The 14,308-nt window shown below is 36.6% G+C and overlaps 1 protein-coding gene across 1 annotated transcript; it reads left to right on the forward strand.

Annotated features, from left to right (window-relative positions):
- Positions 1-599: 599 nt before the first annotated feature.
- Positions 600-12,824, forward strand: LOC132266368 (chitinase 2-like). The gene is made up of 3 exons (XM_059767221.1): positions 600-1,406; positions 1,521-1,610; positions 12,504-12,824. The coding sequence occupies exons 1-3, from the start codon at positions 600-602 to the stop codon at positions 12,822-12,824; spliced, it is 1,218 nt and encodes a 405-aa protein (XP_059623204.1).
- Positions 12,825-14,308: the final 1,484 nt, after the last annotated feature.

The raw sequence follows: 14,308 nt of genomic DNA on the forward strand, positions 1-14,308 counted from the left end.
TATGAGAATGTAGTTTTCACAGTTATATATAACAGAATAGTTATGAGTCGATACTCACTTGTTCAAGGAGACAACATGAGAGAACATGTATTCTTGTACTCATCGCAAATGGCCTAATAACTCTATAGACATACTATATATAACATTGTTTTTCTCAGCTTATTAATTTAATAAAAAAGAATATGAAAATGGCAGTTTAAGCCGGCCTGCTCAGTGAAAAAATATATATAACATGAAGTTTTTGGCCTTCCCATTCAATCTCTCAATCAGCAGAGAGTTTTTAAGATGATTAAGCTTTGGGATTTTCTCCTTCATGCTGCCACATTTCTAGTGCTCATCTTTCAACAATTTTGTGGTAAGTTTTAGTCTCTTATATATAAGGTGATACTAGCTCATTTTCGATTTTGGATTAATCCAACACATGATCCTTAATTAAGAATTGGGATTGCTATAAATGTTAGTTTATTTATATATGGTTAATTAATTAATGGTTTTCATTGTCATCATCATCATCCTAATGTAATGCAAAGCAAAATGTTTTTTTGTGCATGTGTTTCCTGAACTTATATATATCATTTAATGCTTTAGATGGGAAGGTGATGATGGAATATATTGGAGCCACAGGCATTCCAGTCAGTTTTGATGATGTTCCAATTGAAAAAGGCATTGACTTCCACTTCATCCTTAGCTTCGCAATCGACGCAGACTCGTTAGGCAATCCCCAAAATGGTAAATTTTCACCCTACTGGCAGTCAACCTTAACCCCGGAATCAGTTGCAGCTATCAAGGCACGCCACCCAAACCTGAAAGCCTTGGCTAGCCTCTCCGGCTGGAGCCTAGGTCAAAAGGTCCTGCGCTGGTACAAGCCGGCCAATCTCCAACTTTGGATATCCAACGCTTTCTCCTCCCTCAAATCCATTGTCACCACTTACCATCTGGATGGTATAGACATAGACTATGAAAATTTCCCCAAACACAACGAAAGTTTCGCTTACTGCATTGGCGAGCTCATCACTCTCTTGAAGAATCAAAGAGTCATCGCCGTAGCAACCATTGCACCATTTTATAGCACCGTGATACCATATATCCAGCTCTTTGAGGGATACGGAGATGTTATTGACTATGTTAACCACCAGTTCTACACCGACAAGGTTAAGACACCGAAAGGATATCTGGAAGCCTTCAGGCTTCGGACCCAGCAGTTTGATAAGGGTAAGGTGCTGCCTAGCTATGAAGTAAATGGGAGGGGAATTCAAGGAGATGCATTTTTTGAAGCTTTGAAGCTTTTGAAGGGGAATGGGTTTGATGTGAATGGAGTGATGATATTTTCTGCTGATGCTTCTTCTTCCAATGACTATTACTATGAGCGAAAATCGCAAGCTTTCTTGCTCAATTCATCAACCAGTGTATGATTTATTACTGCAAGCTTGTACAAAGCTAGGATATGAATATGCATTGAGCAGGCTCTTGTATGAATTACTAATAATAAAGTGTAATTTTTTTTTGTTGGCATTATCCAGTCTAATTTCCAAGAATTCTATGCAAAAAATGATTTTTTATCTATATACCTTATGTTCAGCTCGCGGAAAAGCGCTAGTTCTACTTTCCAGGTGAGTGGAAAGTGGGAGTGGATGTCGGGCGTGCTAGGAACTGCTGTCGTTCCAAAGTGGATATCCGAACAACTATCCAGTAGGAAATTGCAGGGATCAGGCGATTGAATGAAGGACTGGAATTACCACCTTCAAGGGTTCTTTTTGCCTTGAAAAAGGACTTTCGGACTGAACTATGGCTAGTGGAAAAGAAAGCGGTATTGAAAGTGCTGGAAAGTAGGAATAATAAGTGCAGGACTTGAATTAAACATATTGAAGGTGCATTACATGAATGTAAAGATATTGAAGTGCTGTTTTGCTGTGTGATTTAAACAGGGTTTGCAAGTGAAGCCTAAATGTTCTATTTATAGAGCTCTCCATGCATGTATTAACTAGGTGTGGCAACTTCAGCAGCTTCCCCTTGGAATGGTTTCGGACTGCCACATGTCCCATGATTCCTCAATGGTTGTAACTTCTTCCATCTTATCTATCTTTTGTTGTAGACTTCAACCACGTCCTCTCTAGTCTTCAACGAATTAGCGTCATGGGTAGTTTCAGAATGAATTCCCACGTGTTCTCTTTGTGACTTGGCAAGTGTCCCATGATTTTGTTCTTTTTCCTCACGTCGTCAACTCCTTTCCTTAACTTCAGACATGATTTCACCAACTGCTGCCTTGTCACCCACGACCCTTGATAACTTCCCTTGGTTAGTGGTAGTTTCCTTATAGGTTTCCACCACTTTCAACCGACGTACTCTCGTTTAGCCAGGTGTCCCACGATTTTGTAGTAGTCTGTCCCTTCTATAGAACCCTCCTTTCATGGCGTCATGGTTTCTGACTCCTGATAAACTCCTCATCGTGAATAACTTCCATCTTGAGACTTTTCTTCTGAAGTTTGGAGTTCATGGTGCCATGACCTCCTTAATTTTGGCAACTCCTCTATCGTGGGTAGTTTCCCATAATATATTTGTACACATCTAAATTTCTCCAACCTAACTCCCTTTCTTCTGTAGACCACGGTTTCCTTGATTTTAGGCTGAACCTTCCATATTAATTTCATGGCGTCATGGTCACCGAGTTTACATCGTAGGTTATGGTTGTTGTTCACTTCCTTAATTTTAACAACTTCTCTTCAACCTTGACTTCCTCTGGATTTAGACCTCATGGCTTCGTGGACTCCCTTTTCACGGTGATTCCTTCATCGTGGGTTAAGCCTATATATATATATATATATATATAAATTAAATCCCACGTCTTGCTAAATTTTAGCAACAGAAGTTGACTTGACTGAACCATTGTTGAAGTCTCTAAAAAATAAGGAGAAAGTTGCCTCTACGTCCCCATGACTTAGTCAACTTTTATTTAAATGGAAAATACCCATCTAATTGGTATCCTACTAAAATAGGATCTTCCAAATAAATTTAACTTTAACAAAATTAATCCATCATGGCAAGTTTAATAAAGCTTGCCATGTGTCGATAAATCATTGGTTGGCTGACTTTAGCCTTCTTATGAGATTGTACTCATGATAATAACTCCATGCCATTTTCTTTTCATTTTAGGACATTATATCCTAAATTTGGTAAGTCCTAAAGGGACTTGCCACTTGCCTCTTTTCCCATAATTTATATGTTCCAAGGTGGAATATTTATCAATATTATAGTCTAACATGGCAAGTTCCATTGGAACTTGCCACGTACCTCTTTTCTATTTAAAGAACCACATTAACAATTCCATGTCACACCTTCTTTTCCTTGGACAATTAGAATATTAAATTAATATGGTAAGCTTTGTCAAAACTCGCCACTTGTCTCTTTTCCATTGGGTAAAATAATGGAATAAACATATGCCCCCCAAATTCCATGCCTTGTAGAACAACTTGAAAATAAGGTGTGGGTTTTGATTTCCGCCATCAGAATACCATCATGGTCGTTTGATTTTCCAATCCTAACGACAACTAACTTCTCGGCTTCCATCATATTAATTTCCTTTAATCACCAATCTCCTAGATGCCGTGTGCCCCTAAAAGACCTATTCGCTGTTTCCCATAAAAATCTCTTTGCTTTCCTTTTTTGAATTTCAAAAATTCCAACTAAAACCCTTCCAATAGTAACCTTAGGTTTTTGGACACTCAAGATAATCATTAAAAGGAAACACGTGGCTGCTCCCCCTGCATATTCTGAGAACATCCTCTCCAACCACTGATTTTCGTATCTTCAAGGAGATCCTAACCATTTATGGCATAGAGCCGTCAGCCTTCTCAATTCTCATTATTCCCTTTTCCTTTTGAAAGTCCTCCTCTAACTACTCCTCCTCAAAAAGCGTCCTTGGACTTTTGAAAGATTTCACCGTAAACGAATAAAATCTTCTACGTGTTATTCGGCTGGTCTCTTGATTCTACCCATGTAAATCTTTCCAGCCGCCAAACACATTCTGTCACCCAATAAACCTCTCATCCATTTATGGCATTACACTATCCAGCTTCCAAAACCTTTTAAGACTTCCTTTTGAATTTTGAAAACCCAACCACCCATCCTAGGAAAACGCTCTCAACCTTTACTTCATTCCTTATCTTTTCTATATATATATTCCCTTCATCCTTATCGTTTGCCACCAACTCTCCTTCTATCATCTTTCCTCCTTCTGAAACCCTAAAGGATATCTCTACCCACGAAAAAATTACAGACCATGGCTCTTAAGAAACCTTCCAAGCCAACTACTAGCTCATCCCTGCCAGCTCTTTCTATTCAAACCAAAACCAAAATTCGAAGCCACAGTCACTAAGTTCAAGTACTCTTGAAGTCTCTAAACCCTGCTAGACTTCATCTTGAAACTCTGATTCACTTCAAAGACTCTTCAGTTGGATTGGGTCCAGCCTTTGCCAACGTGGCCCCCTCTGAATTAGCCGAATTCTACCCTTCTAGTAAGTCTCCACTTCCTTTCGATTCAGAATTCCCTCCTATTTTAAAGAAAGGGGAAAAGGTAAAGCCCTTATTTAGCATAAGAAACTGGCCAATATATCGTTCATCCTGGTCTTCATGGGTGAGTCGTCTTTCCAAAGACGAGAAAATTTCTTCATAGTGGAAGAAACAGGGCATCTATGACATTATCCAAATCAGTAAGTCCTCCATACCACTTGATCCGACCCTCCTCTTTCTAGCCCTTTTATTTTGGTCTTCAACCACCAATTATCTGCATCTTAAATGTGGAATGATGTCCCCCACTTTGAGAGATATTTGTTGCATCACAAGTCTTAAGCCTCATGGAGATGACATAAGTGCCACCCTCTTTGTTGAACAATTCCTCTTTCCAACCAAGACCACTGGAAGTAAGAAGTTTATCTCTTCCCATCTCCCTTTTATTAAACACTGTAAGCAAACTGGCCCAGTTCTAGAAGATGAGCACATTGCTTTCCTGATTTGTTGGCTTTCTGGCCACTTGATATGCGTTCCATCTGGCCAAGTCATAAAAGACTTTGTTCAAGTGGCGGTTTCCCTAGCCAGAAATGGAGACTTAGCATTAGCTCCCCTTGTACTTTCTCATTTATACAGAGGTCTTCATGATCTCCTTACTTCCAAGTTTTCAAGGTTCCAAAGCCCCTTCTAGTTGTTCCAAATGTGGCTTAAAGTGTACTTTCAAAACAGAACTTCACCCCTAGTCACTCCAACTGGAAAATCCCTTCTGTGCCATTCTTTGGCAACCGTAGATCCCTTTCTTTTCAGCTTTGCCGAAAACTTTGAATATTTCTACAATTAATGTGAGACTGGAAACGATGAGTTCTTTGATCCATTCACTGCCATTGGTCGCATGCCATCATAGTTGGTTCCATCTCCCGGAGTGTCCACCAAGAAACATTCTGAAGATTGGAAAAATATTTGGGCCAACTTCCTTATTACTCGTGACCTCCATTACAGCACTGCTCAACCTACTTTGAAGAATAGTTTCTATGGCGTTGAGTTCTACAACCCAGCTCAACTAGCAAGGCAAATAGGCTTTACCCAAATGATTCCTTTGCCACTGTACACACAAATTTTGTAAGTATGCAAATAAAACAAAATATGGAGCAAATAGTAATTTATTAATTTGAAAAATTTGAGTACAATCCTCTGTAATAATGTTCTTTACAAATAAGACAGTCCTCTGATTCGATCTCCTTTTTTTGGTTGGTTGGATCCAAGGGCTGCACGAGCTTATTCTTGAATCACCGTGGAATTTGATGAAGAACGGCACGTCGTTGGATGTGCTTATTGTTGATCACCGTGGAATTTGATGAAGAACGACACGTCGTTGGATGTGCTTGATGTTTTTCGCTTTTGGGTTTGGATTCTGAATTTGTGTCTTCTGAGTCTCTGGATTTCTGGACTTCTGAATTCTGAATTTGTGTCTGAATTTCTGGACTTCTGAATTCTGACTTTGTGTCTGAATTTCTGGACTTCTGAATTTGTGTCCTTTGTTGAATTTGAGGAAGAACGGCACGTCTTTGGATGTGCTTGTTGTTCTTCGTCTTCAAAGAGGATTTGTTGAATTTGGTGCAGAACGGCATGACTTTGGATGTGTTTGGTGTTCTTCGCTTTTAGGTTTGCCCTCAGGATCTTCTGGATTTCTGAATCTCTGGATTTCTGGACTCTGAATTTGTGTCCCTTGAATTTCTGAATTTCTGGACTTTGGATTTCTGTCCCCCTTCTCCTTTCCCCAAGCCTCTATTTATAGGCTTCTTGGATTCATAGGATGATGACACGTGTCATTTCTGATAAGGAAAATATCATAACTGGGCCGGGCCGGTTATATTATGATAATTATCCTTAAAGATAATTATTCCAAATATATTTTATTAGGAATAATTATCTTTCCATTTAATCATCTGGGCTAGGCTAATTAAATAATTTAAGTAGACCAGGCTTGGTCCAATTAAATAACTTAATTAAACATTAGGCCCATATTTAATGGGTCCATTTGTCAAAATTAAAGCCCACTAAAATTTTAATGTCTACAAATTGCCCCCACTTCGAGTCCCACGCTTAACAGGACTTGTCTCCTTTTTCAAGTGGGACTTGAAGTATCCAACTTTCCTTTTATTTTTATTTTATTTTTATTGGATTTTTTACTTTCCAATTTATACAAATCCCTTGCCTATATATACCACCCAAGTCATAGGGTTTGACATCAATTTCAATTGGCTCTGAAGGACTTGTAAGATTATAGCCTCTGAAGATTGTGTTGGATTGCGGCATCTACTAGAACAAATAATTGGTATGACTTTCTTTCTTTCTTTCTTTCTTCTTCTTCTTCTTCTTCTTCTTTTTTTTTTTTTTTTTTTCATGCTTGATGGAGAACACCAATATATATATATATATATATATATATATATATATATATATATATATTTTCTTCTTCTCCACGCTTGTCGGAGAACGCCAAATTTTTTTTTTCCTTCTCCACACTTGCTGGAGAACTAAATTTATTATTATTATTATTTTTTCTTCTTCTCCACGCTTGTTGCAGAACTAAATTTTTTTTCTCTCCTCCACGCTTCTTGGAGGATTTTTTTTTTTTTTTTTTTTTGTCTCTCTCTCTCTCGCTCCACGCTTGTTGGAAGAGAATTTTTTTTTTCTTCCCTTTTTTTTCTTTCCTTTTTTTTTTTTTTTCACTTTTTTTTTCTCTCTCTCTCTCTCCACTCTTGTTGGAAGAGAATATTTTTTTTTCTTCCTTTTTTTTTTCATTTTTTTTTTCCTTTTTTTTTTGTTTCTCTTTTTCTTTCACTATTTTTTTCTTTCCTTTTTTTTTTTTTTTTTTTTTTTTTTTTTCACGCAAAAAAAATTTCCTTCTCTCTCTCTTTTTTTTTTTCTTTCCTTTTTCTCTCCTTTTTTTTTTCACGCAATTTTTTTTTTCTTTTTTTTTTTCACACAATTTTTCCTTCTCTCTCTCTCTCGCTTTTTTTTTTTTTTTTTTTTTCACGCAAAAACTTTTTTCTTCTCTGTTTTTTTTTTCTTTCCTTTTTCTCTCTCTCTCTTTTTTTTTTTTTTTCACGTAATTTTTCTCCTTTTCACTTTTGTTTTCCCTCCTTTCATCCTCTACGCTTCCTGGAGGAATTTTTTATTTTTATTATTATTATTTTTTTTGGTCCTCTAAATTTCTTTGAGTATAAATTGTAAGCATTTTTTTTTTTTTTCACGCCTAGTCCGCAAGGGCCCTTTGTTTCTTTGAAATGTAACTAGTCCGTAAGGACCCTTTGTTTATTTGGAACGCCACTAGTCTGCAAGGACCCTTTGTTCCTTTGGAACGTATCTAGTCTGCAAGGACCCTTTGTTCATTTGGAACGCCACTAGTCTGCAAGGACCCTTTGTTGCTTTGGAACTCGACTAGTCCACAAGGACCCTTTGTTCCTTTAGAACGCATCTAGTCCGCAAGGACCCTTTGTTCTTTTGGAATGTAACTAGTTCGTAAGGACCCATTGTTCCTTTGGAACAAAAATCGTCCATGCATGCCAATCCCCCCCCCCCCCCCCGCCCCCCCCCCCCCCCCCTTTTTTTTTTCAGGGGCTGCTAGTCAACAATGGTGTATTTCAAGAGTTTCAAGCCCTATACTATCACCGTTTTGGAAAAGAACAGACTCTGACAGGTCATGCCACCAGCACAGACAGTGTCGTCAGCAGCCATGAATCAGCCCAGAGAGCAACGACAGATGTAGATGATTTCGTCAACACCCGCCGCCAGATTGTCTGTGCTGTAGATAGAGAGAGGTTTTACCACTAGCTCAGACAACGTTATCAACACCCGCCGCTAGAACGTCTTCATCAGCCATGTATCATCCAGCAGCCATTGATAGAGCGAGATCGGACTCCGAGAGGTCATGCCACCAGCATAGGTAGTGTCGTCAGTAGCCATGAATCAGCCCAGAGAGCAACGATAGATGTAGATGGAGAGAGGTTTTACCACTAGTTCAGATAACGTTGTCAACACCCGCCGCCAGAGCATCTTCATTAGCTATGGATCATCCAGCAGCCATTGATAGAGCGAGACCATACTCCGAGAGGTCATGCCACCAGCATTGTTAACCATCGCCAAATTTGATGATGATTTCAAGCCGAAGCTCCACCAAAAGATTTGACTCAACCAATAGCCACTTGACATGAAGTTACCGAGTTACACAAGTGTGCTGTGCATATTTGTCTCGAAGATAGAGATCTGTTGCAGATGCTGTAAGGATGTGACAGACAAAGCTTGCATGCCTATGCCTCCGTGTGGTGATTTGTTTTTACTTCAGCAATATCTTGGCGACACCGTGAACTATTTCTTCAATGACACCTCAACGGAAAGCCAAATTTCTCTTTCAGCAACACCTTGACAGCGAGCAAATATTTTTTTAGCAATACCTTGACGGAAAGCCAAAATTTTCTTTCAGCAACACCTCGGCGGCGAGCAGATTTTTTTTTCTTTCAACGACACTTCAGTGGTGAGTTTTACAACAACATCGTGGTGATGAACCGAATTCTTCAGCGACGCCTTGGCATCAAGCAAAATTTCTCTCTCAGCAATACCTCGGCGGTGAGCAAAATTTTTCTAGGCAGCTACAGTTTGACGACGAATCAATTTATTTCTTCGCAACTACACTTTGCCGAATCAAAATTTCTTTTGTAGCTACAACTACGACAACAAACCAAAATTCTTTTTGCAGCTACACTTTGGTGGCGTGCCAAGTTGACAGGGTGTGACTAATCACTTTTGATATCATGCGATGAACACACTTTGCCCTTTTTTTTAGGTTGACTGAACTTGGAACAAACTTCCTAGATGCCTACATACCCTAAACAGGGATCAAGTCATCATGTAGTTCACAATTTTTTTATTTTTTATTTTATTTTTTTTGGTAGACAGTTTATACTCATGTCAAAGAGTTCTTGATTTTTTTTTTTCTTCAGGTGGACAATTTATACTCGTGCCAAGGAGTGTAGTTTTTTTTTTGGGAGACAGTTTCACCTCGTATCAAGGAGTTCTTGATATTTTTTCTTTCAGGTAGACAGTTTAAACTCGTGTCAAGGAGTGTCATTTTTTTTTTTTTTTTTTTTTTTTTTTTTGGGCGACAGTTTAACCTCGTATCAAGGAGTTCTTGATATTTTTTTTTTAGGTAGACAGTTTAAACTTGTGTCAAGAAGTGTCATTTTTTTTTTTGGAAGACAGTTTAACCTCGTGTCAAGGAGTTCTTGATATATTTTTTTTCCAGGTAAATAGTTTAAACTCTTGTCAAGGAGTGTCATCTTTTTTGTTGTTTGAGAGACAGTTTAAATTCGTATCAAGAAGTTCTTGATTTTTTTTTTTAGGTAGACAGTTTAAACTCGTGTCAAGGAGTGTCATTTTTTTTTTTTTAGGAGACAGTTTAAACTCGTATCAAGGAGTTCTTGATTCTTTTTTTTTTTTTTTTTTAGGTAGACATTTTAAACTCGTGTCAAGGAGTGTCATTTTTTTCAAGTTGACAGTTTATTCTCGTGTCAGGGAATATCATCGACAGTTTAGGCTCGTATCTGGGAGCATCGTCGACAGTTTAGGCTTGTATCTGGGAGCATTGTAATACCCCTAGTTTTCCAAAGGATAAGATTGGAATTTGAATTTTATTTTGTGTGAAATTTTAATTTGATTTTGTGGCTAAGTGCTTATGTGTCAAATTGGTTATTTGAGTAGTGGTTTATTTTAATTAATTGTTTGATTTTTTTTTAATTAATTGTTTGATTTTGTTCTATTTAATTGTTTGTTTTTATTTTATTGGTTGATTTAAATAGATTGTTTTTACTTGTATTTTTAATTGATTTAATTGACAAATTGTTATTTAATTGGCTTGTATGTTTAAATGAATTAATTTAGTAATTATTAATTTTAGTATCAATAAGTTAAATGAGGTTTTGGTTATTACGTTAGTTTACTAGGGTCTCTAGGAAGACAGTGTGTTTAACCAACATGGATAAATCTTGGTTGCTTTATGGGCCGACTTGGGGTAGCATTAGGGCTCTGTCTCTAATATTACAAGGATTAAGGTTTTTGTATTAAGTTTATAAATACAACCATTATGCTGTAGCCTAGGGTTTACGCTCATAACTCATAGCACAAAAACGTGAAGTTAATTCTGTAAAAACAGAGGGTAGAAGGAACAAAACACCGTAAGGGTTGGCAAGAGAAGAACAGAGGGGACCAAGGTGGGATTTTGGTGGATTATTCCAGAGCACTAGGAGGCTTTACAGTGGTTCATGTTGCCGGAACAGTGGACTCGAGATTTCATAATTGAAATCACAGGCAAGTTCTGTTCTTTCTCTCTCCCGTTGGCCTGTGTTCTGTGCATCCTTAGATAATCTCTAGGGTTTCTAAATTAATTTTTAAATTGAACCTTACATGCTTATTATATGTTAAATCAATTATTTTGTATGCGTGAATTAACTTTGTTATAGTTCATGCAAGTATGGTTTGGTTACAGTGTTTATTCTTCCTAAGCATGGTTAATCGGTGAAAGTTCTAGGGTTTTGATTTAAAACAAACTGACTTAAGTAAGGGGTGGGATGATTCTGGACATACTTAGGACTCTTAGGAAGAGTTCTAAAAACAAACAGAAGGAGTGGAAGTGGCCGGGGTCGAAGCAGATCATTGGAAACGAAGAAGGAAGCGGAACAGTGGGCTCAAAGAAGGAGAGAGCCGGCTCCAGAAGTTTGGAGGCGGCTCCCCCCTTTTTGGAGGCAGCTCCAAACACTTTGAGCCTGCTCCAAAAGTTTTTGGAACAGGCTCTCTTCAAATTGGACATTCTGCTATTTTTTTTTTTTACGAACTGTGGTTACTGTTTGAGCATGGAAACTGTTCTAATGGTTCTGAGATTTCACAGAGGAATTAGGAAGTTGATTTTGGGTGTTATTAAGATCTTAAATTGATTAAAGTTGACCTCTAAATTAATAGAACAAACAGTATAATTGAACTTTCTAAGATGCTAACGGTAAGGAAGGACTAAATTGCTAAATCTTGTTTTAAAAATTTTACGGATTGAAGCATGGACTTTAAACATGATATTAGGCTATACTAGAGCCACACTAAATAAATTAATGTCTTGTACTCTTGGATTTAACAGTAGGAAAGTTTACAGCAGTGTCGGCTGTTAACGGATGGAAGGAGTTTAATTGCCTAATTTAATTTTAGCAATTTAACGGATTATATATATATATTCATAAATCTGATTTTTGGTTGCATGCTAGGGTCATTATATATCATGTTTGATCTATGCATACCTTGGATGTTAATTGTTGGAAATATTGATTCTGTACTACGATATGTGGAATTAAGCTTGGGATTTTAATTGCTGAAATATTAAGCACTACACTGCAATTATTGGGATTAGGGTTTGGACTTAGATTGCTGAACTAGTACTTAGGTTCTGTCAATCTAATTGGGTGTTGGCCTAGAATTAATTGAAGAATTAATTATATATATTTTTTGTCAATTACTTGGATGGATGCTGGATAATTAATTTGGTGAACTATTAAACTTTGTCTTGTTAGTTACGTGGATGGATTTTGGTTTATAGATGATAAACTGTTTAGATTCTCTTTATTGTCTATTTGGATTATATGGATATGTTTGATGTACTGAATAAAATGTTGCATCATTTGTGGATCATTTGCATTATATGTACCGGTATGGGACGATGACATATCAGGGATGGATTAGATCAAAAAACTAAGTCCTACCCCTTCATACATACGGAATGGATTAACTAAAACAGTTAACTCCTACATGGATGCATGTCCTGTCAACTAAAACAGTTGAACGACATAACGGATGGTTGTTTATATTTTCTGTCTGTAAAGAAACCATTTATTTATTTATTTTCTATCCTTTCATGTATCAATCTTTTGCTTTAACAAAATTTACCATTATTTGAATTATAGGATACCATGGTTGCAAAACTTCAAGAATCTCAATCAGTTAGAGACAATGATTCTCCAATGACCGAGGATGATATTGTAGATGAAGTTCTTAGTACGACATCAACTTATGTGGGTGGCCTCGGACATGGCGTGATAGCTCCATCCTCTAATTCTAGCCTACGTGAGCAAGTGTTGGTGGCTAACAAGAGAAATGTTATATTAAAGTCCGAAATTGAAGCTCTTAAGAGGGATGCTATGGAGAAAAATACTTTTTTAGAGTTAGAGATTGAAAAGGCTAATGAGAGGCTTCAGATGCTAAAAGAGAGGCTGCCAAACCTGTAGAGCAATGCAACAAAATGGCTAAAATGTATAAGGCCATCACGGAAAAGCTCAACAATACTAACTAAAGCTTATCATAGAGTATAATTTTTTTTTTCAATTCAATACTCATTAATAGTTTATTTTTAAGAGCACTAAAGATTGCGCAAGTTCAGTAACTTAATAGTTTTGTATAAGAATATATCTTGATCTGTGGTTGGGTTTGTCTTTTATGACTTCATTTTTTTTTTTTTTTTTTTTTTTTTTTTTTTTTTTTGTTAATTTTTTGTTTTTTTACAACTATCTTCTTTTTTTGTTACGAATTTTTTTTTAGTCACAAAAGAATTATTTTTTAAATCATAAATATTGTCGCAAAATTACACATTGTTTGAAAAGTACATTTATGTTTTACATCTTTAATATATAATTGTAACAATTATAATTTAAGAACATCCCTAAATATATAGTTGTAACAGTTGAACAGTAAAAGCCGCCTATGCACCATTATATATATAAATGCCCAAACAAAGTCCATAACAAGAGTAAAAAAAAATGGACATTTAACAAAAAACTATCCTGCCATTTAACAAAAACTATCATGCCATATTCCTAACATATATATATATACACTACAAGTCCTACCTATATACAAATATTACATATATCTAAAGCAAATATATAACAAAATAAGACTATTAATTATATCCGAAACAACTCCATTACAAATACCCATGGCATGTCAATTGCATTATCACTAACATGCTTGATTAGAGCAGCAAAACATGGTGATGAAGCAATTGAAGGCACTGTCTTGCGATCAAAAGTTCCCTATGAATATGGCGGATCAAAAAGAGCTTCCTACCTATATTCCGGTCCAACCTGCATAAAGTAATAAAGTAATTAACTCTTACAAACTACATGACTCCTAAAGCTCTTTAGCACGCGGACAACTCCAACCTTTATCCGGATGAAAATGTGTCTTCTCATAGAGTTTGATCCTGCCAGGAAGTTGTTGTGTCTCGGCATCCCGCTATATAATTACAAATAATAAAAAATTTTTTTATTAATTTATTAACTAGACTTATAAAAGAATTGTCATGCATTCAACGAAATTATGAATGATACCAGCTCCTTACGACATCGAACCAATGATTTCAATCCACCACGATGCGGGACTTTGTTCTTTTCCCTATTCTTTTTGTTTGTCTTACTTGCTCACTGCATTCAAAATGTTTAAATTTTGTTCATCACACATATATATAGTAGCACAATACTAAGCTAGACTATTAAAAAAAAACAGCATGTGGCTATCTGAAAAAATGAAAAAAGAAAAAGAAAAAAAAGAGAGAGCATTATACTATGTTAAGCATACTTAGGGTTATCAGAACTTAAACATGTTAAGCATACTTAGGTGTTGTCAGAACTTATACATTCTAGTTTTTTAATCTAATATTATGGAGCACAATACTTGATTTACTTTCCAACAAAACTGAATACACTTACCACAA

The sequence above is a fragment of the Cornus florida genome, unplaced genomic scaffold, assembly GCF_030987335.1.
Source record: "Cornus florida cultivar Cherokee Brave unplaced genomic scaffold, ASM3098733v1 CherokeeBrave_3.0.0_Hap2_Chr07, whole genome shotgun sequence".
Lineage (NCBI taxonomy): Eukaryota > Viridiplantae > Streptophyta > Magnoliopsida > Cornales > Cornaceae > Cornus > Cornus florida.

What these genes read in the sequence shown, in the direction of transcription:
- LOC132266368 (XM_059767221.1), top strand. Translation starts at nt 600, where the DNA reads ATGATGGAATATATTGGAGCCACAGGCATTCCAGTCAGTTTTGATGAT. An exon ending in TGCTCAATTCATCAACCAGT is followed by an intron (nt 1,407 to 1,520) that starts GTATGATTTATT and finishes GGCATTATCCAG; the next exon opens with TCTAATTTCCAAGAATTCTA. An exon ending in GCGCTAGTTCTACTTTCCAG is followed by an intron (nt 1,611 to 12,503) that starts GTGAGTGGAAAG and finishes TTTGAATTATAG; the next exon opens with GATACCATGGTTGCAAAACT.